This window comes from Petromyzon marinus, chromosome 66 (genome assembly GCF_048934315.1).
Source record: "Petromyzon marinus isolate PM22_M1 ecotype Great Lakes invasive population chromosome 66, UKy_Petmar_22M1.pri1.0, whole genome shotgun sequence".
NCBI lineage: Eukaryota > Metazoa > Chordata > Hyperoartia > Petromyzontiformes > Petromyzontidae > Petromyzon > Petromyzon marinus.
Genome location: NC_133732.1, coordinates 5720301 through 5746745, shown reverse-complemented (window position 1 = coordinate 5746745; position 26445 = coordinate 5720301). Strand labels below are relative to the sequence as shown.

The following is a 26445-nucleotide window of genomic DNA, read 5'->3' as shown; positions in this document are numbered from 1 at the left end:
TACCAGCGAGTAGCTCACACACCACGTGGGACAAGTCTCTACTAGCGTGTAGCTCACACACTCCACGTGGGACAAGTCTCTACCAGCGAGTAGCTCACACACTCCACGTGGGACAAGTCTCTACCAGCGAGTAGCTCACACACTCCACGTGGGGGACAAGTCTCTACCAGCGAGTAGCTCACACACTCCACGTGGGACAAGTCTCTACCAGCGAGTAGCTCACACACTCCACGTGGGACAAGTCTCTACCAGCGAGTAGCTCACACACTCCACGTGGGACAAGTCTCTACCAGCGTGTAGCTCACACACTCCACGTGGGACAAGTCTCTACTAGCGTGTAGCTCACACACTCCACGTGGGACAAGTCTCTACCAGTGTGTAGCTCACACACTCCACGTGGGACAAGTCTCTACCAGCGAGTAGCTCACACACTCCACGTGGGGGACAAGTCTCTACCAGTGTGTAGCTCACACACTCCACGTGGGACAAGTCTCTACCAGCGAGTAGCTCACACACTCCACGTGGGACAAGTCTCTACTAGCGAGTAGCTCACACACTCCACGTGGGACAAGTCTCTACCAGCTACTCCACGTGGGACAAGTCTCTACCAGCGTGTAGCTCACACACTCCACGTGGGACAAGTCTCTACTAGTGAGTAGCTCACACACTCCACGTGGGACAAGTCTCTACCAGCGAGTAGCTCACACACTCCACGTGGGACAAGTCTCTACCAGTGTGTAGCTCACACACTCCACGTGGGACAAGTCTCTACCAGCGAGTAGCTCACACACTCCACGTGGGACAAGTCTCTACCAGTGTGTAGCTCACACACTCCACGTGGGACAAGTCTCTACCAGCGTGTAGCTCACACACTCCACGTGGGACAAGTCTCTACCAGCGTGTAGCTCACACACTCCACGTGGGACAAGTCTCTACCAGTGAGTAGCTCACACACTCCACGTGGGACAAGTCTCTACTAGTGAGTAGCTCACAAGTCTCTACCAGCGAGTAGCTCACACACTCCACGTGGGACAAGTCTCTACCAGCGAGTAGCTCACACACTCCACGTGGGACAAGTCTCTACCAGCGAGTAGCTCACACACTCCACGTGGGACAAGTCTCTACCAGCGAGTAGCTCACACACTCCACGTGGGACAAGTCTCTACTAGTGAGTAGCTCACACACTCCACGTGGGACAAGTCTCTACTAGCGAGTAGCTCACACACTCCACGTGGGACAAGTCTCTACCAGCGTGTAGCTCACACACTCCACGTGGGACAAGTCTCTACCAGCGTGTAGCTCACACACTCCACGTGGGACAAGTCTCTACCAGCGAGTAGCTCACACACTCCACGTGGGACAAGTCTCTACCAGCGAGTAGCTCACACACTCCACGTGGGACAAGTCTCTACCAGCGAGTAGCTCACACACTCCACGTGGTACAAGTCTCTACTAGCGAGTGAGTGAGTGAGCGTGTGGATGGGCGAGTGAGTGAGTGAGTGAACGGGCGAGCGTGTGGATGGGCGAGTGAGTGAGTGAACGGGCGAGCGTGTGGATGGGCGAGTGAATGGGCGAGCGTGTGGATGGGCGAGTGACTGAGTGAGCGTGTGGATGGGCGAGTGAGTGAGTGAACGGGTGAGTGTGTTGATGGGCGAGTGAGTGAGTGAGTGAGTGGGTGAGTGAGTGGGTGGATGGGCAAGTGAGTGAGTGGATGGGCGAGCGAGTGAGTGGGCGAGTGAGTGGGCGAATGACCGAGTGATTGAGTGGGTGGATGGTTGAGTGAGTGAGTGAGTGGGTGGATGGTTGAGTGAGATAGGGAGTGGGTGAGTGAGTGAGCGAGCGAGTGAGTGAGTGAGTGTGTGAGCGGGCGAGTGACCGAGTGAGTGAGTGGGTGGATGGTTGAGTGAGTGAGTGAGTGGGTGGATGGTTGAGTGAGGTAGGGAGTGGGTGAGTGAGTGAGCGAGCGAGTGAGTGAGTGAGTGTGAGCGGGCGAGTGACCGAGTGAGTGAGTGGGTGGATGGTTGAGTGAGGTAGGGAGTGTGTGAGTGTGTGAGCGGGCGAGTGACCGAGTGAGTGAGTGGGTGGATGGTTGAGTGAGGTAGGGAGTGTGTGAGTGTGTGAGTGTGTGAGCGGGCGAGTGACCGAGTGAGTGAGTGGGTGGATGGTTGAGTGAGGTAGGGAGTGTGTGAGTATGTGAGTGTGTGAGCGGGCGAGTGACCGAGTGAGTGAGTGGGTGGATGGTTGAGTGAGGTAGGGAGTGTGTGAGTGTGTGAGTGAGTGAGCGGGCGAGTGACCGAGTGAGTGAGTGGGTGGATGGTTGAGTGAGTGAGTGGGTGGGTGGATGGTTGAGTGAGTGAGCGGGCGAGCGGTGACCTTGACCGCGTAGTCAAGTCCGGAGGCACGGTGCACGCAGCGCTTGCAGACGCTGAAGGAGCCGGCGCCGATGTCCTCCTTGAGCTCGTAGACCTCCAGGTAAGCCTGCTGCTCCTTCTACACACGCACGCCACACAGACAAAGGTCCCCCGTGTAGCCTCCAACAGACTGTAGGGGCAAGTGCTGTTAGCGAGCGAGTAGCAGCAGCTGCCTATGAAGACTACCGGCACTGTGGCACACGAGGGGGTGTCCAGCACTACCACGCCCGGCCGCCTTTGTCTCTCCCAGTGCGAGCGATGTTTACTACATCGCTACACTACTACACCACTACTACTACATCACTACTGCTACACCACTACTACTACACCGCTACACCACCACACCGCTACACCACTACTACTACACCGCTACACTGCTACACCGCTACACCACTACACTACACTGCTACACCACTACATCGCTACACCACTACACTACACTGCTACACCACTACACCGCTACACCGCTCCACCACTACACTGCTACACCGCTACACCACTACACTACTACACTGCTACACTGCTACACCACTACACCACTACACTACTACTACACCACTACACTACTACACCACTACACTACTACTACACCACTACACTACTACACTGCTACACCACTACACTACTACTATACCACTACACTACACCACTACACTACTACTACTACTACACCGCTACACCACTACTACTACACCACTACTACTACTACACTGCTACTACTACACCACTACACTACTACTATACCACTACACTACACCACTACACTACTACTACTACTACACCGCTACACCACTACTACTACACTGCTACACTGCTACACCACTACACCACTACACTACTACTACACCACTACACTACTACACCACTACACTACTACTACACCACTACACTACTACACTGCTACACCACTACACTACTACTATACCACTACACTACACCACTACACTACTACTACTACTACACCGCTACACCACTACTACTACACCACTACTACTACTACACTGCTACTACTACACCACTACACTACTACTATACCACTACACTACACCACTACACTACTACTACTACTACACCGCTACACCACTACTACTACACCACTACTACTACTACACTGCTACTACTACACCACTACTACTACACCACTACTACAACTACACTACTACTAATACACTGCGACACCGCTACACCACTACTACTACACCGCTACACCACTACTACTACACTACTACTACTACACCACTACTACTACACCACAACTACACTACTACTAATACACTACTACTAATACACTGCTACACCGCTACACCACTACACCACTACTACTACACCGCTACACCACTACTACTACACCGCTACACCACTACTACTACACTACTACACCGCTACACCACTACTACTACACTACTACACCGCTACACCACTACTACTACACCGCTACACCACTACTACTACACCGCTACACCACTACACCGCTACACCACTACACTACACTACTACTACTACACCTCTACACCACCGCTACACCGCTACACCACTACACCAGGTACTCATTTGAGGCTGAGTCGACCCCGGGGGAAGGACCAGTTCAGAGAATCGTCACCGGTGGTGGTGGTGATGGTGGTGGTGGTGATGGTGATGGTGGTGATGGTGGTGGTGGTGATGGTGGTGATGGTGGTGGTGTATGGTGGTGATGGTGGTGGTGGTGGTGATGGTGATGGTGGTGGTGATGGTGGTGGTGGTGATGGTGGTGGTGGTGTATGGTGGTGGTGGTGGTGATGGTGGTGGTGATGGTGGTGATGGTGGTGGTGGTGATGGTGGTGATGGTGGTTGGTGGTGGTGGTGATGGTGGTGGTGGTGGTGATGGTGGTGGTGGTGTATGGTGGTGGTGGTGGTGTATGGTGATGGTGTATGATGATGGTGGTGTATGGTGGTGGTGGTGTAGTATGATGGTGGTGGTGTATGGTGGTGGTGGTGGTGGTGTATGGTGGTGGTGGTGTATGGTGGTGGTGGTGTATGGTGGTGGTGGTGGTGGTAATGGTGGTGGTGGTGTATGGTGGTGATGGTGGTGTATGGTGGTAATGGTGGTGTATGGTGATGGTGGTGGTGGTGATGATAGTGGTGGTGTATGGTGGTGGTGGTGTATGGTGATGGTGGTGGTGATGGTGGTGTATGGTGGTGGTGGTGGTGTATGGTGGTGGTGGTGTATGGTGGTGGTGGTGTATGGTGATGGTGGTGTATGGTGATGGTGGTGGTGATGGTGGTGTATGGTGGTGGTGGTGTATGGTGGTGGTGGTGGTGGTGTATGGTGGTGTATGATGATGGTGGTGGTGTATGGTTATGGTGGTGGTGTATGGTTGTGGTGGTGGTGTATGATGGTGGTGTGTGGTGGTGATGGTGGTGTGTGGTGATGGTGTATGATGGTGGTGTTGGTGTATGGTGATGGTGGTGGTGTATGGTTGTGGTGTGTGATGGTGGTGTTGTATGGTGATGGTGTATGGTGGTGTATGGTGATGATGGTGGTGGTGTATGGTTATGGTGGTGGTGTATGGTTGTGGTGGTGTATGATGGTGGTGGTATATGGTGATGGTGTATGATGGTAGTGTTGGTTAATGGTGATGGTGGTGGTGTATGGTTGTGGTGTGTGATGGTGGTGTTGTATGGTGATGGTGGTGGTGTATGATGGTGGTGGTGGTGTATGATGGTGGTGTATGATGATGGTGGTGTACGGTGGTGTATGGTGGTGGTGGTGTAGTATGATGGTGGTGGTGTATGGTGGTGGTGGTGTATGGTGGTGGTGTATGATGATGGTGGTGTACGGTGGTGTATGGTGGTGGTGGTGTAGTATGATGGTGGTGGTGTATGGTGGTGGTGGTGTATGGTGGTGGTGTATGGTGGTGGTGTTGGTGTATGGTGATGGTGGTGGTGTATGGTTGTGGTGTGTGATGGTGGTGTTGTATGGTGATGGTGGTGGTGGTGTATGATGGTGGTGGTGGTGTATGATGGTGGTGTATGATGATGGTGGTGTACGGTGGTGTATGGTGGTGGTGGTGTAGTATGATGGTGGTGGTGTATGGTGGTGATGATGGTGGTGTATGATGACGATGATGGTGATGATGATGGTGGTGTATGATGACGATGATGGTGATGATGATGATGGTGGTGTATGATGACGATGATGGTGATGATGATGGTGGTGTATGATGATGATGGTGGTGGTGGTGTATGATGATGGTGGTGTATGATGACGATGGTGGTGGTGGTGGTGGTGATGATGGTGGTGTATGATGATGATGACGATGATGGTGATGATGATGATGATGGTGGTGTATGATGATGATGGTGGTGGTGGTGTATGATGATGGTGGTGTATGATGGTGGTGATGATGGTGATGGTGGTGATGGTGGTGTATGATGACGATGGTGGTGTATGGTGATGATGACGATGGTGGTGGTGTATGATGATGGTGGTGGTGTATGATGGTGGTGGTGTATGGTGGTGGTGATGATGATGGTGGTAGTGGTGTATGATGATGATGGTGGTGTATGATGATGATGGTGGTGGTGATGATAGTGTATGATGATGGTGTATGATGGTGGTGGTGTATGATGATGATGATGGTGGTGATGATGATGATGATGGTGGTGTATGATGATGATGGTGGTGGTGGTGTATGATGATGACGATGGTGGTGGCGTCTTGCCTGCACCACCAGGGGGCGCGTGACTGCTGGGGGAGCGCCGCCGCCGCCGCCGTCGCCCCCCAGAGCGCACGGAGCCACGAAGCTGAAGCCGCGGAACAGCTGATGAGCACTCGCACTCGGGGGCAGCCCGGGGGAGTCTACGGGGAACACACACACACACATATATATACACATACACACAGACATACACATATATATACACACATACACATATATACATACATACACACACAGATATATACATATACACACACACATATATATACATATACACACACACATATATATACATATACACACACACATATATATACATATATACACAGACACATACACATACATACATATATATACACACACACATATATACATATACACACAGACACAGATATATACATATATACACACACAGATACACAGACACATACAGATACATACACACACACAGATATATACATTAATACATACACACACACAGATATACACACACACACATATACATATACACACAGACATACACACATACACAGGCACATACACACACAGACACATACAGATACATACACACACATACACACATACACACACACACATATATATACATATATACATACACAGATATATACATATATACATACATACACAGATATATACATATATACATACACACACACAGATATATACATATACACACACACAGATATATACATATATACATACACACACAGACACACAGATATATACATATACACACACACAGATATATACATATATACATACATACACACAGACACATACAGATACATACATACACATTCATACACACATACATAGACACACATACATACACACACATACAGACACACACACACATACATACAGATACATACAGACACATACACACAGACACATACAGACACATACACATACATACATACACATACATACACACACATACACACACATACATACACATACACACATACATACACATACACACAGATACATACAGACACATACATACACATACACACAGACACATACACATACATACACACATACATACACACACAAACATACATACATAGACACACATACAGACATACACACATACATAGACACAGACACATACATACACACATATATACATACATACACATAGACACATACAGACACATAGACATACATACACACACATACATACAGACACACACACACGTACACACACGCACACACACACAGCATCAGCAGCAGTAGTAGCAGCATCATCATCATCAGTAGTAGTAGCAGGATCACCAGCAGCATCATTTAGAGCAACAGCAGCAGTAGTAGCAGCATCATCATCATCAGCAGTAGTAGCAGCATCATCATCATCAGCAGTAGTAGCAGCATCATCAGCAGTAGTAGCAGCAACATCATTATCAGCAGCAGCATCATTTAGTGCAACAGCAGTAGTAGTAGCAGCATCATCATCAGCAGTAGTAGCAGCATCATCATCAGCAGTAGTAGCAGCATCATCATCAGCAGTAGTCTGTGGTGAGGGCTCACCACAGACTCACCACACAGAGAGAGCTCACCACAGACTCACCACACACACAGAGCTCACCACAGACTCACCACACACACAGAGAGAGCTCACCACAGACTCACCACACACACAGAGCTCACCACAGACTCACCACACACAGAGAGAGAGCTCACCACAGACTCACCACACACAGAGAGCGCTCACCACAGACTCACCACACACAGAGAGAGCTCACCACAGACTCACCACACACACACAGAGCTCACCACAAACTCACCACACACACACAGAGCTCACCACAGACTCACCACACACACACAGAGCTCACCACAGACTCACCACACACAGAGCTCACCACAGACTCACCACACACACACACAGAGCTCACCACAGACTCACCACACACAGAGAGAGAGCTCACCACAGACTCACCACACACACACAGAGCTCACCACAGACTCACCACACAGACAGCTCACCACAGACTCACCACACACACACACACAGAGCTCACCACAGACTCACCACTCACAGAGCGATCTCACCAGACTCACCACACACACACAGACTCACCACAGACTCACCACACACACACAGAGCTCACCACAGACTCACCACACAGACACAGAGCTCACCACAGACTCACCACACACACACAGAGCTCACCACAGACTCACCACACACAGAGAGAGAGCTCACCACAGACTCACCACACAGACAGAGCTCACCACAGACTCACCACACACACAGAGCTCACCACAGACTTACCACACACACACACAGAGCTCACCACAGACTCACCACACACACACACAGAGCTCACCACAGACTCACCACACAGACACAGAGCTCACCACAGACTCACCACACACAAAGAGCTCACCACAGACTCACCACACACACAGAGGTCACCACAGACTCACCACACACACAGAGCTCACCACAGACTCACCACAGACTCACCACACACACACAGAGAGCTCACCACAGACTCACCACACACACAGAGAGAGAGCTCACCACAAACTCACCACACACACAGAGAGAGCTCACCACAGACTCACCACACACACACAGAGCTCACCACAGACTCACCACACACAGAGAGAGAGAGCTCACCACAGACTCACCATTCACAGAGAGATCTCACCACAGACTCACCACACACAGAGAGAGCTCACCACAGACTCACCACACACACACAGAGCTCACCACAGACTCACCATACACACAGAGAGAGCTCACCACAGACTCACCACACACACACAGAGAGCTCACCACAGACTCACCACACACACAGAGCTCACCACAGACTCACCACACACAGAGAGAGCTCACCACAGACTCACCACACACACACAGAGCTCACCACACACACACAGAGAGCTCACCACAGACTCACCACACACACACAGAGCTCACCACAGACTCACCACACACACAGAGCTCACCACAGACTCACCACACACACACACACAGAGCTCACCACAGACTCACCACACACACACAGAGCTCACCACAGACTCACCACACACACAGAGAGCTCACCACAGACTCACCACAGACTCACTACACACAGAGAGAGCTCACCACAGACTCACCACACACACACACAGAGCTCACCACAGACTCACCACACACACACACCCACACAGAGCTCACCACAGACTCACCACACACACACACAGAGCTCACCACAAACTCACCACAAACTCACCATACACACACAGAGCTCACCACAAACTCACCACACACACACACAGAGCTCACCACAAACTCACCATACACACACAGAGCTCACCACAGACTCACCACACACACACACAGAGCTCACCACAAACTCACCACAAACTCACCATACACACACAGAGCTCACCACAAACTCACCACACACACACACAGAGCTCACCACAAACTCACCATACACACACAGAGCTCACCACAAACTCACCATACACACACAGAGCTCACCACAGACTCACCACACACACACAGAGCTCACCACAGACTCATAGTGAGCTAGGCTAGACGTGAGGTAGGGAGATGGGGAGTGGGCGAGCGGGGGAGTGGGTGAGTGGGTGAGCGGCTGAGTAGGTGAGTGGGTGAGTGGGTGAGCGGGTGAGCGGGTGAGCGGGTGAGCGGGCGAGTGGGTGAGCGGGCGAGTGGGTGAGCGGGTGAGTGGGTGAGCGAGTGACCTTTTGGAGTTCTGGAGGTGAACTCCGGGTCAAAGCATCTGGTGTCGTCCGCTTTCCCTACAGCCGGCTTGAACGGAGGGTGGATCTCCTTCCGGTAGAGCTTCTACAATAATAATCACAACAACAATATTCACGACGATATTCACGACGATATTCACAACACGTGTGTGCGTGTGTGCGTATGAACGTGCGTGGGTGTATATGTGTGTGTGTGTATGTGTGTGTATGTGTGCGTGTGTGTACGTGTACGTGTGTGTGTACGTGTGTGTGTACGTGTGTGTGTACGTGTGTGTGTGTATGCGTGTACGTGTGTGTGTGTGTGTGTATGCGTGTACGTGTGTGTGTATGTGTGTGTATGTGTGTATGTGTATGTGTGTATGTGTGTGTGTGTATGTGTGTATGTATGTGTGTATGTGTGTGTGCTTGTGTCTGTGTGTGTGTACGTGTGTGTGTACGTGTGTGTGTCTGTGTGTATGTGTATGTGTGTATGTGTGTATGCGTGTACGTGTGTGTGTCTGTGTATGTGTGTGTGTATGTGTGTATGTGTGTGTATGTGTGTATGTGTGTGTATGTGTGTATGCGTGTACGTGTGTGTGTCTGTGTATGTATGTGTGTATGTATGTATGTGTGTATGTGTGTGTATGTGTGTATGTGTGTGTGACGAACGTTCCAGTCGATGGTAGAGAAGAAGGGGTGCCGCTTTATTTCCCCCACTCCGTCAGGCCCAGCTCCTGGGCACACAGACAAAGGGTGGGTGAGTGGGTGGGTGGGTGAGTGGGTGGGTGGGTGAGTGGGTGGGTGGGTGAGTGGGTGGGTGGGTGAGTGGGTGGGTGAGTGGGTGGGTGAGTGGGTGGGTGAGTGGGTGGGTGGGTGAGTGAGTGGGTGGGTGAGTGAGTGGGTGGGTGGGTGGGTGAGTGGGTGAGTGAGTGAGTGGGTGGGTGAGTGGGTCGGTGGGTGAGTGAGTGGGTGGGTGGGTGGGTGGTTGGGTGGGTGAGTGGGTGGGTGAGTGAGTAGGTGAGTGAGTAGGTGGGTGAGTGAGTGGGTGGGTGGGTGGTTGGGTGGGTGAGTAGGTGGGTGGGTGAGTGAGTGAGTGGGGTGGGTCGGTGGGTGAGTGAGTGTGTGGGTTAGTGGGTGAGTGGGCGGGTGGGTGGGTGAGTAGGCGGGTGAGTGAGTGAGTAGGTGGGTGGGTGAGTGGGTGGGTGATTGAGTGAGTAGGTGGGTGAGTGAGTGAGTAGGTGGGTGGTTGGGTGGGTGAGTGGGTGGGTGAGTGAGTAGGTGGGTGAGTGAGTAGGTGGGTGGGTGTGTGAGTGGGTGGTTGGGTAAGCGAGTGTGTGGGAGAGTGGGTGAGTGAGTGTGTGGGTGTGTGGGTGAGTGTGTGGGTGTGTGGGTGAGTGAGTGGGTGAGTGTGTGGGTGTGTGGGAGAGTGGGTGAGTGAGTGGGTGAGTGGGTGAGTGAGTGGGTGAGCGAGTGTGTGGGTGTGTGGGTGAGTGGGCGGGTGAGCGGCTCACCGAGTCTGTTTGTGGGGTTCCTCTTGAAGAGATTACGCAGGAGGCTCTGAGCGTCGGAGCTCAGGAACTGTGGCATCCCCAGCTTGGCTCTGATACATCAACAACAACAACATCATCAACATCATCATCATCAACATCATCATCAACATCATCATCATCAACATCATCATCAACAACATCATCACCATCATCAACATCATCAACATCATCATCAACATCATCCCCAGCTTGGCTCTGATACATCAACAACAACATCAACATCATCATCAACATCATCATCCCCAGCTTGGCTCTGATACATCAACAACAACATCAACATCATCATCAACATCATCATCCCCAGCTTGGCTCTGATACATCAACAACAACATCAACATTATCATCAACAACATCATCATCATCAACATCATCATCACCATCAACATCATCATCAACATCATCATCATCAACATCATCATCGCCAGCTTGGCTCTGATACATCAACAACAACATCAACATCATCATCAACATCATCATCACCATCAACATCATCATCAACATCATCATCAACATCATCATCAACATCATCATCATCATCCCCAGCTTGGCTCTGATACATCAACAACAACATCATCATCATCATCAACATCATCATCATCATCAACATCATCATCACCATCAACATCATCATCAACATCATCAACAACATCAACATCATCATCATCATCAACATCATCATCATCCCCAGCTTGGCTCTGATACATCAACAACAACATCATCATCATCATCAACAACATCATCAACATCATCATCATCAACATCATCATCATCAACATCATCATCATCATTAACATCATCATCATCAACATCATCAACATCATCAACATCATCATCATCATCAACATCATCAACATCATCATCCCCAGCTTGGCTCTGATACATCAACAACAACATCAACATCATCATCATCAACATCATCATCATCAACAACATCATCAACATCATCATCAACATCATCATCAACATCATCATCATCAACATCATCATCAACATCATCATCAACATCATCATCAACATCATCATCCCCAGCTTGGCTCTGATAGATCAACAACATCAACATCATCAACATCATCATCATCAACATCATCATCCCCAGCTTGGCTCTGATACATCAACATCATCATCATCAACATCATCATCAACATCATCATCAACAACATCAACATCATCATCCCCAGCTTGGCTCTGATACATCAACAACATCAACATCATCATCATCATCAACAACATCATCAACATCATCATCAACATCATCAACATCATCATCAACATCATCATCATCAACATCATCATCATCAACATCATCATCATCATCAACATCATCATCATCAACATCATCATCCCCAGCTTGGCTCTGATAGATCAACAACATCAACATCATCATCATCAACATCATCATCAACATCATCATCATCAACATCATCATCAACATCATCATCCCCAGCTTGGCTCTGATAAATCAACATCATCATCATCAACATCAACATCCCCAGCTTGGCTCTGATACATCAACGTCAATATCATCAACATCATCAACATCGATTTAAAGCTTTCATGACTGCAAGGATGATTCATCTTCTTTGGTTCTTTCGGTAAAGTCACCACCACGTAGAATGAGAATAAAATAATAACACAATAAAATAACACGATAAACTTCTCACGACGTTTCGGCCACAACACAAGTGGGCCTTCATCAGGTGAAGGGACTGGACTGTCCAGAGGACAGCGTTGGAGTGAAGACAGCAAAGCCCAGGTCGTGTCCTTTAAGCTGTGGGCTCACATGACATTGACTTCTCCAAGACGGAGGTTCTTTGCAAACCAACCGGCTACCATGAGAGATTCGTTCATGAGGCCATTCACATATACAAGCACAGGGAGAATTTCAACCGAGAAGATGGATTCTGGCTTAGTAACCATTGGAAAGATGTTTTAAATAATTTCTGTTCATAATTAATTGTATTTTACGATGACCTTCAGACCGCAGCTCTTTCGCCAGCATTGACTCTTAATACCTCTCACACCACGGTTAATGGTATGGCTTACAACATGGAGTATAACAGCGCCTGGCAGCTGTCTCTCTCCCCCCTCCTCCGTTCCGACCGTGGATGAACTCCTCCGTCTGAACGGGGCCCGTAGCTATCCGTGGTGCTAAAGCTGAGGGTAAGAATCCACCCATTTTTTTCGCCATATAGCATTGTGATATATAACGACTTACTGTTTGTTGGTAGCTCAGCTGATTGGAGAATATATAGAGTTTATTGATGACATTGAGGTAGTTTGTATTTCAATTTTTTATTGGTTTACTATATGGTATTCATTATATACTGTACTGTATACCCAGTTACAGTTAATAGCTGTTACATAGCTGTTACAACGCTGTGGGTGATCACGATATCGTCTCTGATACCAAGGTTATCTGCAAACCCACGGGTTTCTATCGGAGATTTGTCCACGAGGCAATTCAGATTTACAAACGCAGACACAATTTCAACCGAGAGGATGCTTTCAAATTAATCAATCACTTGGGTTAGATGTTCTAAATCGAACCAAACATTAAACTGAGTTCATATTCTTAGTTCTTTCGGTAAAGTCACGTTGAAGGGAAACAACAAAATAATAAGATATATATAAAACAATAACTAATATTGTTTATAAATAATATTGTTTTATATATATTTTATTATTTTGTTGTTTCCCTTCAACGTGGTGACTTTACCGAAAGAACTAAGAATATGAATTACTGCAGTCACGAAAGCTTTAAATCAAAAATTAAAGTAAGTTTTCAATGGTACGGTATATTTTTTGTGGTAGTGGCATCCCAAACTTTCACAGAAGCTTATTTCCCTTCACACCAACATTATGTAAACTCGTTCCCCCACCGTGCCGGTCCAGTACATCATTGTTATGATAATTCCTTTGTCAAGGCGTTTTTTTGCTTGTTTCCTCCCACACAGCTTAAAGGACACATCCTGGGCTTGGCTGTCTTCACTACAACGCTGTCCTCTGGACAGTCCGGTCCCTTCACCTGATGAAGGCCGCTTGTGTTGTGGCCGAAACGTCGTGAGAATTTTATCGTGTTATTTGATACATTTATTATTTTATTCTCATTCTACGTGGTGGTGACTTTACCGAAAGAACCAAAGAAGATCATCGACATCATCATCCTCAGCTTGGCTCTGATACATCAACGTCAATATCATCAACATCATCATCAACATCATCAACATCATCATCATCAACATCATCATCCCCAGCTTGGCTCTGATACATCAACAACAACATGTGCTGCTATGCTTCATAGGCGCTGCTGCTGCTACTTGCTAACAGCACTTTCCCCTACAGCCTGCTAGAGGCTACCTGGGGGACCTTTGTCGGTGTCTCCTTCATTGACACTGCTACCTGCTAACAGCACTTGCCCCTACAGCCTGCTAGAGGCTACCTGGGGGACCTTTGTCTGTGTCTCCTTCATTGACACTGCTACCTGCTAACAGCACTTGCCCCTACAGCGTGCTAGAGGCTACCTGGGGGACCTTTGTCTGTGTCTCCTTCATAGACACTGCTACCTGCTAACAGCACTTGCCCCTACAGCGTGCTAGAGGCTACCTGGGGGACCTTTGTCTGTGTCTCCTTCATAGACACTGCTACCTGCTAACAGCACTTGCCCCTACAGCCTGCTAGAGGCTACCTGGGGGACCTTTGTCTGTGCCTCCTTCATTGACACTGCTACTTGCTAACAGCACTTGCCCCTACAGCCTGCTAGAGGCTACCTGGGGGACCTTTGTCTGTGTCTCCTTCATTGACACTGCTACCTGCTAACAGCACTTGCCGCTACAGCCTGCTAGAGGCTACCTGGGGGACCTTTGTCTGTGTCTCCTTCATAGACACTGCTACCTGCTAACAGCACTTGCCCCTACAGCCTGCTAGAGGCTACCTGGGGGACCTTTGTGTCTCCTTCATAGACACTGCTACCTGCTAACAGCACTTGCCCCTACAGCCTGCTAGAGGCTACCTGGGGGACCTTTGTCTGTGTCTCCTTCATTGACACTGCTACTCGCTACTACTAACAGCACTTGCCCCTATAGCCTGCTAGAGGCTACCTGGGGGACCTTTGTCTGTGCCTCCTTCATTGACACTGCTACTTGCTAACAGCACTTGCCCCTACAGCCTGCTAGAGGCTACCTGGGGGACCTTTGCCTTTGGAGGCCACTCACTTGAGAATCATGGCCATGGTCTCCTTGCGGTCTCGGCCTTGGAAGGGCAGCGTCCCAGTCAGCATCTCGAACTTCACACAGAACACACCACACACCACACACACAGTCACACAGTCACACACACCATACACACACCACACACACACAGTCACACAGTCACACACACCATACACACACCACACACACACAGTCACACAGTCACACACACCATACACACACCACACACACCACACACACCACACACACACCACACACACACAGAACACCACACACAGCACACACCACACACAGAACACCACACACACACAGTCACACAGTCACACACACCACACACACACCACACACACACCACACACACACCACACCCACCACACACACCACACACACACACACCACACACACACACCACACACAGTCACACAGTCACACACACCATACACACACCACACACACACCACACACACCACACACACACATCACACACACACCACACACACACATCACACACACACCACACACACACACATCACACACACCACACAGAACACCACACAGAACACCACACACACATCACACACCACACACACACACCACACAGAACACCACACAGAACACCACACACACATCACACACCACACACACACACCACACAGAACACCACAGAACACCACACAGAACACCACAGAACACCACACAGAACACCACAGAACACCACACAGAACACCACACACACATCACACACCACACACACACCACACACACCACACACACACACCACACACACCACACACACACCACACACACACCACACACACCACACACACCACACACACACCACACACACACACCACACACACACCACACACACACCACACAGAACACCACAGACACACCACACAGAACACCACACACACACACCACACACAGAACACATCACCACACACACCACACACACACAGAACACCATACACATCACACACACCACACACACCACACACACACAGAACACCATACACATCACACACACCACACAGAACACCACACACACACACATCACACACACCACACAGAACACCACACACACACCACACACCACACACACCACACACACAGTCACACAGTCACACACACCACACCACACACACACACCACACAGTACAGCACACACACCACAGCGCACACACCACACAGAACACCACACACACACACCACACACACACACCACACACACACACACCACACACCACGCACACACAGCACCACACACACCACAGCACACACACCACACCACACACACACACCACACACACACACCACACACACACACACCACACACACAGTCACACACACCATACACACACCACACACACCACACACACACCACACACACACCACACACACCACACAGAACACCACACATCACACACCACACCACACCACATACACAGAACACACACACACCACACACACACACCACACAGAACACACACACACCACACACAACACACACACACCACACACACACACCACACACACACACCACACACACACACACCACACACACACAGTCACACAGTCACACACACCATACACACACCACACACACCACACACACACCACACACACACCACACACACACCACACACACAGTCACACAGTCACACACACCATACACACACCACACACACCACACACACACCACACACACACCACACACACACACAGAACACCACACACAGCACACACCACACACACACACAGAACACCACACACAGCACACACCACACACACACAGAACACCACACACACACCACACACACACAGAACACCACACACAGCACACACCACACACACACAGAACACACCACACACACCACACACACACCACACACACACACCACACCACACACCACACACACCACACACCACACCACACACCACAGACACCACACACACACACCACACCACACACCACACACACCACACACACACCACACACACACACCACACACACACACCACACACACACACCACACCACACACACGCCACACACACACCACACACACCACACACACACCACACACACACACCACACACACACACCACACACACACCACACACACACCACACACACCACACACACACCACACACACACAGAACACACAACACACACACACACCACACACACACCACACACCACACACACCTCACAAACACCACACACACACCACACACACACCACACAGAACACCACACACCACACACACACAGAACACCACACACACACACCACACACACACCACACACACACCACACACCACACACACCACACACACAGTCACACAGTCACACACCACACAGAACACCACACACACACACCACACACACACCACACAGAACACCACACACACAGAACACCACACACACACCACACAGAACACCACACACACACACCACACACACACCACACACGACACACACACAACACACACCACACACACACACACACACCACACCACACACACACCACACAACACACACCACACGCACGACACACACACAACACACACCACACACACACACCACACACAACACACCACACACGACACACAGACACAACACACACCACACACGCACACCACACACACCACACACACACAACACAGACACAACACACCACACACACCACACACAGAACACACACGGCACGTGAGCTTGTGTTCCCTGAACTTGCATGTTTTTTCAGCGTGTTGTGCGTGTGAGCGTATGTGTGTGAGCTTGTGTGTGTGTGAGTGTGTGAGCGTGTGTGTGTGTGTGAGTCAGCGTGTGTGTGTGAGCGTATGTGTGAGCTTGTGTGTGTGTGTGTGTGAGCGTGTGTGTGTGAGTCAGCGTGTGTGTGAGCGTGTGTGTCAGCGTGTGTGTCAGCATGTGTGTCAGCGTGTGTGTGTGTGTCTGTGTGTTTGTGAGTCAGCGTGTGTCAGTGTGTGTGTGTCAGCGTGTGTGTGTGTGAGCGTGTCAGCGTGTGTGTGTGTGAGCGTGTGCACGTGTGTGTCAGCGTGTGTGTGTGTGTCAGCGTGTGTCAGCTTGTGTGTGTGTGTCAGCGTGTGTGTGTGTCAGCATGTGTGTGTCAGCGTGTGTGTGTGTCAGCGTGTGTGTGTGTCAGTGTGTGTGTCAGCGTGTGTGTGTGTCAGTGTGTGTGTCAGCGTGTGTGTGTGTCAGCGTGTGTCAGCTTGTGTGTGTGTGTCAGCGTGTGTGTGTGTCAGCGTGTGTGTGTGTGTGTCAGTGTGTGTGTCAGCGTGTGCGTGTGTCAGCGTGTGTGTGTGTGTCAGCGTGTGTGTGTCAGTGTGTGTGTCAGCATGTGCGTGTGTCAGCGTGTGTGTGTGTCAGCGTGTGTGTGTGTCAGTGTGTGTGTGTGTCAGCGAAGTGTGCACGTGTGTGTGTGTCAGCGTGTGTCAGCATGTGTGTGTGTGCACGTGTGTTTGTCAGCGTGTGTGTGTGTCAGCGAAGTGTGCACGTGTGTGTGTGTCAGCGTGTGTGTGTGTCAGTGTGTGTGTGTCAGCGAAGTGTGCACGTGTGTGTGTGTCAGCGTGTGTGTGTGTCAGTGTGTGTGTGTGTGTCAGCGAAGTGTGCACGTGTGTGTGTCAGCGTGTGTGTGTGTCAGTGTGTGTGTGTGTCAGCGAAGTGTGCACGTGTGTGTGTCAGCGTGTGTCAGCGTGTGTGTGTGTGTGAGCATGTGTGTGTGTGTCAGTGTGTGTCAGCGTGTGTCAGCGTGTGTCAGTGTGTGAGTGTGTGTGTGTGTCAGTGTGTGTGTCAGCGTGTGTGTGTGTCAGTGTGTGTCAGTGTGTGTGTGTGTCAGTGTGTGTGTGTGTCAGTGTGTGTGTGTGTGTCAGCGTGTGTCAGCATGTGTGTGTGTCAGCGTGTGTGAGTGTGTGTGTGTGTGTCAGTGTGTGTCAGTGTGTGTGTCAGCGTGTGTGTGTGTCAGTGTGTGTGTCAGCGTGTGTCAGCGTGTGTGTCAGTGTGTGTGTCAGTGTGTGTGTGTCAGCGTGTGTGTGTCAGTGTGTGTGTGTCAGCATGTGTGTGTGTCAGTGTGTGTGTGTGTCAGTGTGTGTGTGTGTCAGTGTGTGTGTGTGTCAGCGTGTGTGTCAGCGTGTGTCAGTGTGTGTGTGTGTCAGCGTGTGTGTGTGTCAGTGTGTGTCAGCGTGTGTGTGTGCACCACCACACGCACCATGAGCACGCCGAGTGACCACCAGTCGGCCGCGTGTCCGTGCCCGCGCCGGTTCACCACCTCCGGCGCCATGTACTCCACCGTGCCACAGAAGCTGTAGGCCTTCTTCTCGTGGTCGATGGCCTCCTTGCTCAGGCCAAAGTCTGCAGCCACAGACAGAGCCGGGGGGGCGTTGGGTTGGGGCTACCCTCCCCGGCCGGCCACCACCACCACGGCCACCACCACCACCACGGCCACCACCACCACCACGGCCACCACCACCACCACCACGGCCACCACCACCACCACCACAGCCACCACCACGGCCGCCACCACCACCACCACGGCCACCACGGCCACCAACTCGCGCACCACGGCAGCACGACCACGCAAGCGGACACAGGCACACACACTCACACACTCACACACACGTACAGAGACACACACAGACACACACACAGACACACAGACAGACAGACACACAGACACACTCACAGACACAGACACACTCGCAGACACACACACAGAGACACACAGACACACTCACACACTCACACACACAGACACACACTCACAGACAAACACACACACAGACACACACACTCACACTCATGCTCCACTGTCGCTCTCCACGCAAGACAAAGATCCCCCATATAGCCTCAACAGACTGTAGGGGCAAGTGCTGTTAGCGAGCACCTATGAAGGACGAGGGGGTGGGTGGCCAGCACCACGCCCGGCCGCCTTTGTCTCCCTAGTGGCAATGTTTACACACCGCACCAGGTACTCATTTGAGGCTGAGTCGACCTAGGGGAGGCCCAAGACCGGTTCAAAATACCGTCACCGGTGTTGGCCGTGAGCGGGAACCGAACTCTGGCATCTGCTAAGTTCGTACAGTAGCGCTCCCCGCGACCCCACTCCCCACGCACACACACACACACGACACACACACACACAGACACACACACACAGACACACACACATACACAGACACACACACAGACACACAGACACACACATACACACACACTCACACACACACACAGACACACACACGCACACACACACACGCACATACACAGACACACACACACACACACCTGTCAGTTTGATGTGTCCCACTTCGTCCAGCAAAATACTGTGAACAAAGAAGCACACAGACACACAGACACACACACAGACACACCACACACACACAGATAGACACACACACGCACACAGACACACCACACAGACACACACAGACACACAGACAATGTCGTCATAGTTAAGAGGAGTCTCCGTACCGATGAGAGATACACATCATTGTAACAAAGACAAAGATCCCCCGTGTAGCCTTTAATCAACTGTAGGGGCAAGTGCTGGTGTGTGTGAGTGTGCGCGTGTGTGTGAGTGTGCGCGTGTGTGTGAGTGTGCGCGTGTGTGCGAGTGTGCGCGTGTCTGTCTGTGCACGTGTGTGTCTGTGTGTCTGTGTGTGTATCTGTGTGTGTGTGTCTGTGTGTGTGTGTGTATCTGTGTCTGTGTGTTTATGTCTGTGTGTGTGTGTGTGTCTGTGTGCGTGTGTGTGTCTGTGTGTGTGTGTATCTGTGTGTGTGTGTATCTGTGTGTGTGTGTGTCTGTGTGTGTGTGTCTGTGTGTGTGTGTCTGTGTGTGTGTGTCTGTGTGTGTGTGTCTGTGTGCGTGTGTGTGTCTGTGCGCGCGAGTCTGTGTGTGTGTGTGTGTCTGTGTGTGTGTCTGTGTGTGTGTCTGTGTGTGTGTCTGTGTGTCTGTGTGTGTGTGTGTATCTGTGTGGATGCGCCGGGGCAGCAGACTGCCAAACAACAGGGTGTGGGTCTTCTTTGGAACAAAAGAATGAAGGGAACGTGGGAGCGTGGCGGTGAGGTGTGGGAAGCTGTAAGCCCCAGGCTACTTTGGGCTCGCCTTCCCATCAACCGGAGGCGAGGAATGGTGGTCGTGGTTACTTATGCCCCCACCGAAGATGAACATCCGTGGAGGGATGCAGGCAAAGCCGATGAGTCAGATGCCTTCTATGACCTCCTGTCACAGGTGCTGGCTAAAGTGGCCCCTCGGGATAGAGTCATCATGTTGGGTGACTTCAATGCCCGAGTTGGTCATGATACTGGCACCTGGTCTGGAGTGATTGGAGGGCATGGGCCAGATCAGCTCAATAACAACGGTAGGAGGCTGCTAGATTTTTGTGCAGCCCATGGGCTTGTAATTACCAACACGCTGTTCCGGCATCGGCGCATCCACACAACATCATGGATGCATGCTGGGTCCAAGCAAGAACATCTGCTGGACTACATAGTGACGGACCAGCGAATGCGAGCCCATGTCCTTGACACCAGGACCTACCGTGGAGCTGATCTGCCCTCTGACCATCGACTAGTCATCTGTAAGATGCGCCTGCCATTCTTCCACTCCGGTGGTGGGTGTACACCCAGGACCCCATTCCAACCTAAAGTGGCCTGGTCTCAGTTATCTGATGAAAGTTGAAAGCGAGAATTTCATCATCGCTTGCGGCTGGGATTGGCATCGTCCCTGACTCCTCCTGATGTCGAGGGTAAATGGGCGAGGTTTAGGACTGTGACTCATGCAGCTGCAATGGCTGCTTTGGGTACGCGGTCCAGACCTCCCCAGACACCCTGGATGACAGAGTTGTTCAGGATGGTTGAGAAAAAGCGACAGGCCCACTGTCATCGGCTACAGAATCCCACGTCAGTGAATGAGGAGGCTTACCGCAGCCTTCGCTCGGAGGTTCGGAGAGCCGTGAGGCGCTGCAAGGATGGGTGGTGGTCGCGGGTTGCTGAGGAGATGGAGTCTGCCTCAGTGGCCTGTGATCACAAATCTCTATTTAACTCCATCAAAAAAGTAACCTGCAGCGCCACACCTATTACCATCATTAGGGGAAAAAACGGTGATCCAATTTCCGACCCCCAGGAACAGGTTCGCAGATTTGCTGAGCATTTCTGTGAGGTCCTGGGGGAGGGAAAATCCCTCAGCCAGGAAAACATCGTGGCACAAAGTGAGGATGACCCTGCTGAGGCTGCGGTGCCTCAAATATTGGATGAAGTCACCCCCTGTGAGTGGCTGGCTGAGGTGCCATCTGCTGAGGAAGTATTGAAGGCGATCCGGAGTCTGAGACCAGGAAAGGCAGCGGGCAGAGATGATCTCCCAAGCGAAATGCTGAGGGAGGGTGGCGTTTGTGCACAGACTGCCCTATATGACATCATAACAACAGTCTGGACCACTGGACGGGTTCCGCAGGATTGGAAGGATGCCCTGGTGGTCCCCCTTAAGAAGGGGGACCACCAGGGCATAAGAAGGGGGACCGCACAGACTGTAACAACTACAGGGGCATCTCACTCCTCAATGTGCCGGGAAAGGTCCTGGCAAGGATTATTCAGCATCGCCTTGCCAGGCACGCTGAGGAGAGGCTTGCGGAGCCCCAATGCGGTTTCAGGAAAGGGCGGTCCTGCACAGATGCCATATTTTCTGTCCGTCTGCTACAGCAGAGGTGTAGGGAATTCCAACAAGACCTACATCTCTGCTTTATTGACCTGGTCAAGGCCTATGATACCATCAGTAGGCCTGGGCTCTGGGTCGTTCTTCGTGCTTTTGGAGTACCTGACCCTCTGCTCACGATCATTAAGGACCTTCATGATGGTGAGCGGGCCCGGGTAAAACTACGTGGCCGGGAGTCAGAGCCATTCCCTGTACACCTTGGGGTGCGACAGGGATGTCCTCTGGCTCCCACATTATTTAACATCTATTTTGACCACGTAGTTCGTGAAGCCTTCAATAGCTGTACCGGGGGAATCTCCATATGGTACAGATATAATGGGAGGCTAATCAATGCCCGGGTGCGGTCAAGGGATGGCTCCCTATTGCTCAACCACGTTATGTATGCTGATGACTTGGTAATAGCTGCTCAGTCAGAGGAGTTGGAGACGCTGCTGCTGAGACTGGAGCGTGCCACTAAGAGGTGGGGCCTTACCATCAGCCCCACCAAAACTAAGCACCTGCCTGGGTATTTTGTACCATCGGACACTCCACCCCCACAACTCCCAATCGGTGATGGGGCAGTTGTGGAGAGAGTGGAGAGTTTCCCATACCTGGGCAGTGTGCTTATGACTGGCTCCAGTTTAACAGCAGAGGTCTCACTCCGAATCAGTCGAGCGGCAATATCTTTTCATCGGTTGCGTAACGCTGTGTGGAAGCTACCTGGTCTGTCGCTCCGCACTAAGCTTCAGGTCTTCTCGGCCACGGTCATTCCCTCCCTTCTCTACGCTTGCGAAACGTGGACCCCCCTAATGGAACATCTTCGCCGGTTAGAAACATTTAGGCTGGCCTGCCTACGATCCATCCTGGGTTTAACCAGACTGGATTGTGTGAGGAGCTCACAAATCCTTGAAAGATCTGGGCAGGGTCCCATCGGTGAGCTCCTCCGGCAGGCAAGGCTGCGATGGCTGGGTCATGTAGCCCGCATGCCCAGCCACCGCATGCCGAAACAGCTTTTGTTTGGCCGGATTGAGGGGGCTAAGCGGGCGCGGCACGGGCTAGAGAAGAGATGGAGTGATGTGGTACAGGAGGACGTGGAGCTGAGTGGACTTGCCGATGACTGGTACCAGCGGTGTCAAGATCGGCCTCTGTGGAGGAGGCTCGTGAAGGATGCTACTGGGCAGTTGGAGGCAGTCGCCCTCCAACAACAACGGAGGGCGGAGGAGCGACGCTCACAACAGCGAGCGGAGCGCCGGGTGGCTAAAGCACAGCAGGTTGGCACAGTAGGGGGCACAGGTGGTGCATCAGCCAGTCATCTCAGTCAGTCGACCCGTGGCACCTGGGTCTGCCCCGTGACCTCCTGCCAGCGGGCGTTCGACACTTCACGTGGCCTCAGGGTGCACATAGCCTGGCACAAGCGTCGTGGTGACGTCACCGCCACTTAGTGGCGAATGGCGGTTGTTGTTGTGTGTATCTGTGTGTGTCTGTGTGTGCGCGCGAGTCTGTGTGTGTGTCAGTGTCTGTGTGTGTGTGCGTGTGTGTCTGTGTGTCTGTTTGTGAGTGTCTGCATGTGTGAGTGTGTGTCAGTGTGTGTGTGTCTGTGTGTGTATGTCTGTGTGTGTGTGCGTGTGTGTGTGTCTGTTTGTGAGTGTCTGTGTGTGCGCGCGAGTCTGTGTGTGTGTGTGCGTATCTGCGTGTGTATTTGTGTGTGTGTGTGTCTGTGTGTGTGTGTATGTATCTGTGTCTGTGTGTCTGTGTGTGTGTGTGCGTGGAGCTCGTCACTTCTCGGGCTTGAGGTCCCTGTAGATGATTCCCACGCCGTGCAGGTGGTTGAGAGCCAAGGCGAGCTCTGCCAGGTAGAACTTCACGTCCTCCTCCGTGAACATCACCTGCAAGACGCCCTCCATGATCACGCACTGCTGCTGCTGCTGCTCGCTAACGGCACTTGCCCCTGCAGCCTGCCGAGGCTACACGGGGGACCTTTGTCCGTGTTTTTTTGAGACGCGACAGATAAAGGTTCCCCACCCCTCACCCTCCAGGGCCCACCCGCCGGGTGTAGCCTCCACGGGCCGCGGGGGCAAGTGCTGTGAGCGAGTAGCAGTAGCAGCGTCTACGAAGCACACAAAGACAAAGCTCCCCCATGTAGCCTCTAGCAGCAGGGCTGTAGGGGCAAGTGCTGTTAGTAGCGAGTAGCAGCAGCTACCTATGAACACACAAAGACAAAGCTCCCCCATGTAGCCTCTAGCAGCAGGGCTGTAGGGGCAAGTGCTGTTAGTAGCGAGTAGCAGCAGCTACCTATGAACACACAAGGACAAAGCTCCCCCGTGTAGCCTCTAGCAGGGCTGTAGGGGCAAGTGCTGTTAGTAGCGAGTAGCAGCAGCTACCTATGAACACACAAAGACAAAGATCCCCCGTGTAGCCTCTAGCAGGGCTGTAGGGGCAAGTGCTGTTAGTAGCGAGTAGCAGCAGCTGCCTATGAACACACAAAGACAAAGATCCCCCGTGTAGCCTCTAGGAGCAGGGCTGTTGGGGCAAGTGCTGTTAGTAGCGAGTAGCAGCAGCTGCCTATGAACACACAAAGACAAAGCTCCCCCGTGTAGCCTCTAGCAGGACTGTAGGGGCAAGTGCTGTTAGTAGCGAGTAGCAGCAGCTGCCTATGAACACACAAAGACAAAGGTCCCCCGTGTAGCCTCTAGCAGCAGGGCTGTAGGGGCAAGTGCTGTTAGTAGCGAGTAGCAGCAGCTGCCTATGAAGACACAAAGACAAAGGTCCCCCGTGTAGCCTCTAGCAGGGCTGTAGGGGCAAGTGCTGTTAGTAGCGAGTAGCAGCAGCTGCCTATGAACACGCAAAGACAAAGGTCCCCCGTGTAGCCTCTAGCAGACCGTAGGGGCAAGTGCTGTTAGTAGCGAGTAGCAGCAGCTACCTATGAACACACAAAGACAAAGGTCCCCCGTGTAACCTCTAACAGACTGTAGGGGCAAGTGCTGTTAGTAGCGAGTAGCAGCAGCTACCTATGAACACACAAAGACAAAGATCCCCCGTGTAGCCTCTAGCAGCAGGGCTGTAGGGGCAAGTGCTGTTAGTAGCGAGTAGCAGCAGCTGCCTATGAACACACAAAGACAAAGATCCCCCGTGTAGCCTCTAGCAG

At 51.4% G+C, this 26445-nt stretch overlaps 1 protein-coding gene across 5 annotated transcripts in view; it reads right to left on the bottom strand.

The window, feature by feature from the left end:
- LOC116956558 (ribosomal protein S6 kinase alpha-3-like) overlaps positions 1-26445 on the bottom strand; it is a 120905-nt gene that overhangs the window by 31578 nt on the left and 62882 nt on the right. For all 5 annotated transcript variants that reach the window (XM_076054461.1, XM_076054464.1, XM_076054460.1 and 2 more), the window contains exons 8-16: positions 25080-25186; positions 20897-20934; positions 19821-19963; positions 15594-15664; positions 11344-11432; positions 10502-10566; positions 9836-9938; positions 6113-6249; positions 2374-2490 (exon numbers count right to left, since the gene is read on the bottom strand). In XM_076054461.1, coding sequence (XP_075910576.1) covers positions 2374-2490; positions 6113-6249; positions 9836-9938; positions 10502-10566; positions 11344-11432; positions 15594-15664; positions 19821-19963; positions 20897-20934; positions 25080-25186 — 870 coding nt within the window. The remainder of the gene's footprint in view (positions 1-2373; positions 2491-6112; positions 6250-9835; positions 9939-10501; positions 10567-11343; positions 11433-15593; positions 15665-19820; positions 19964-20896; positions 20935-25079; positions 25187-26445) is intronic.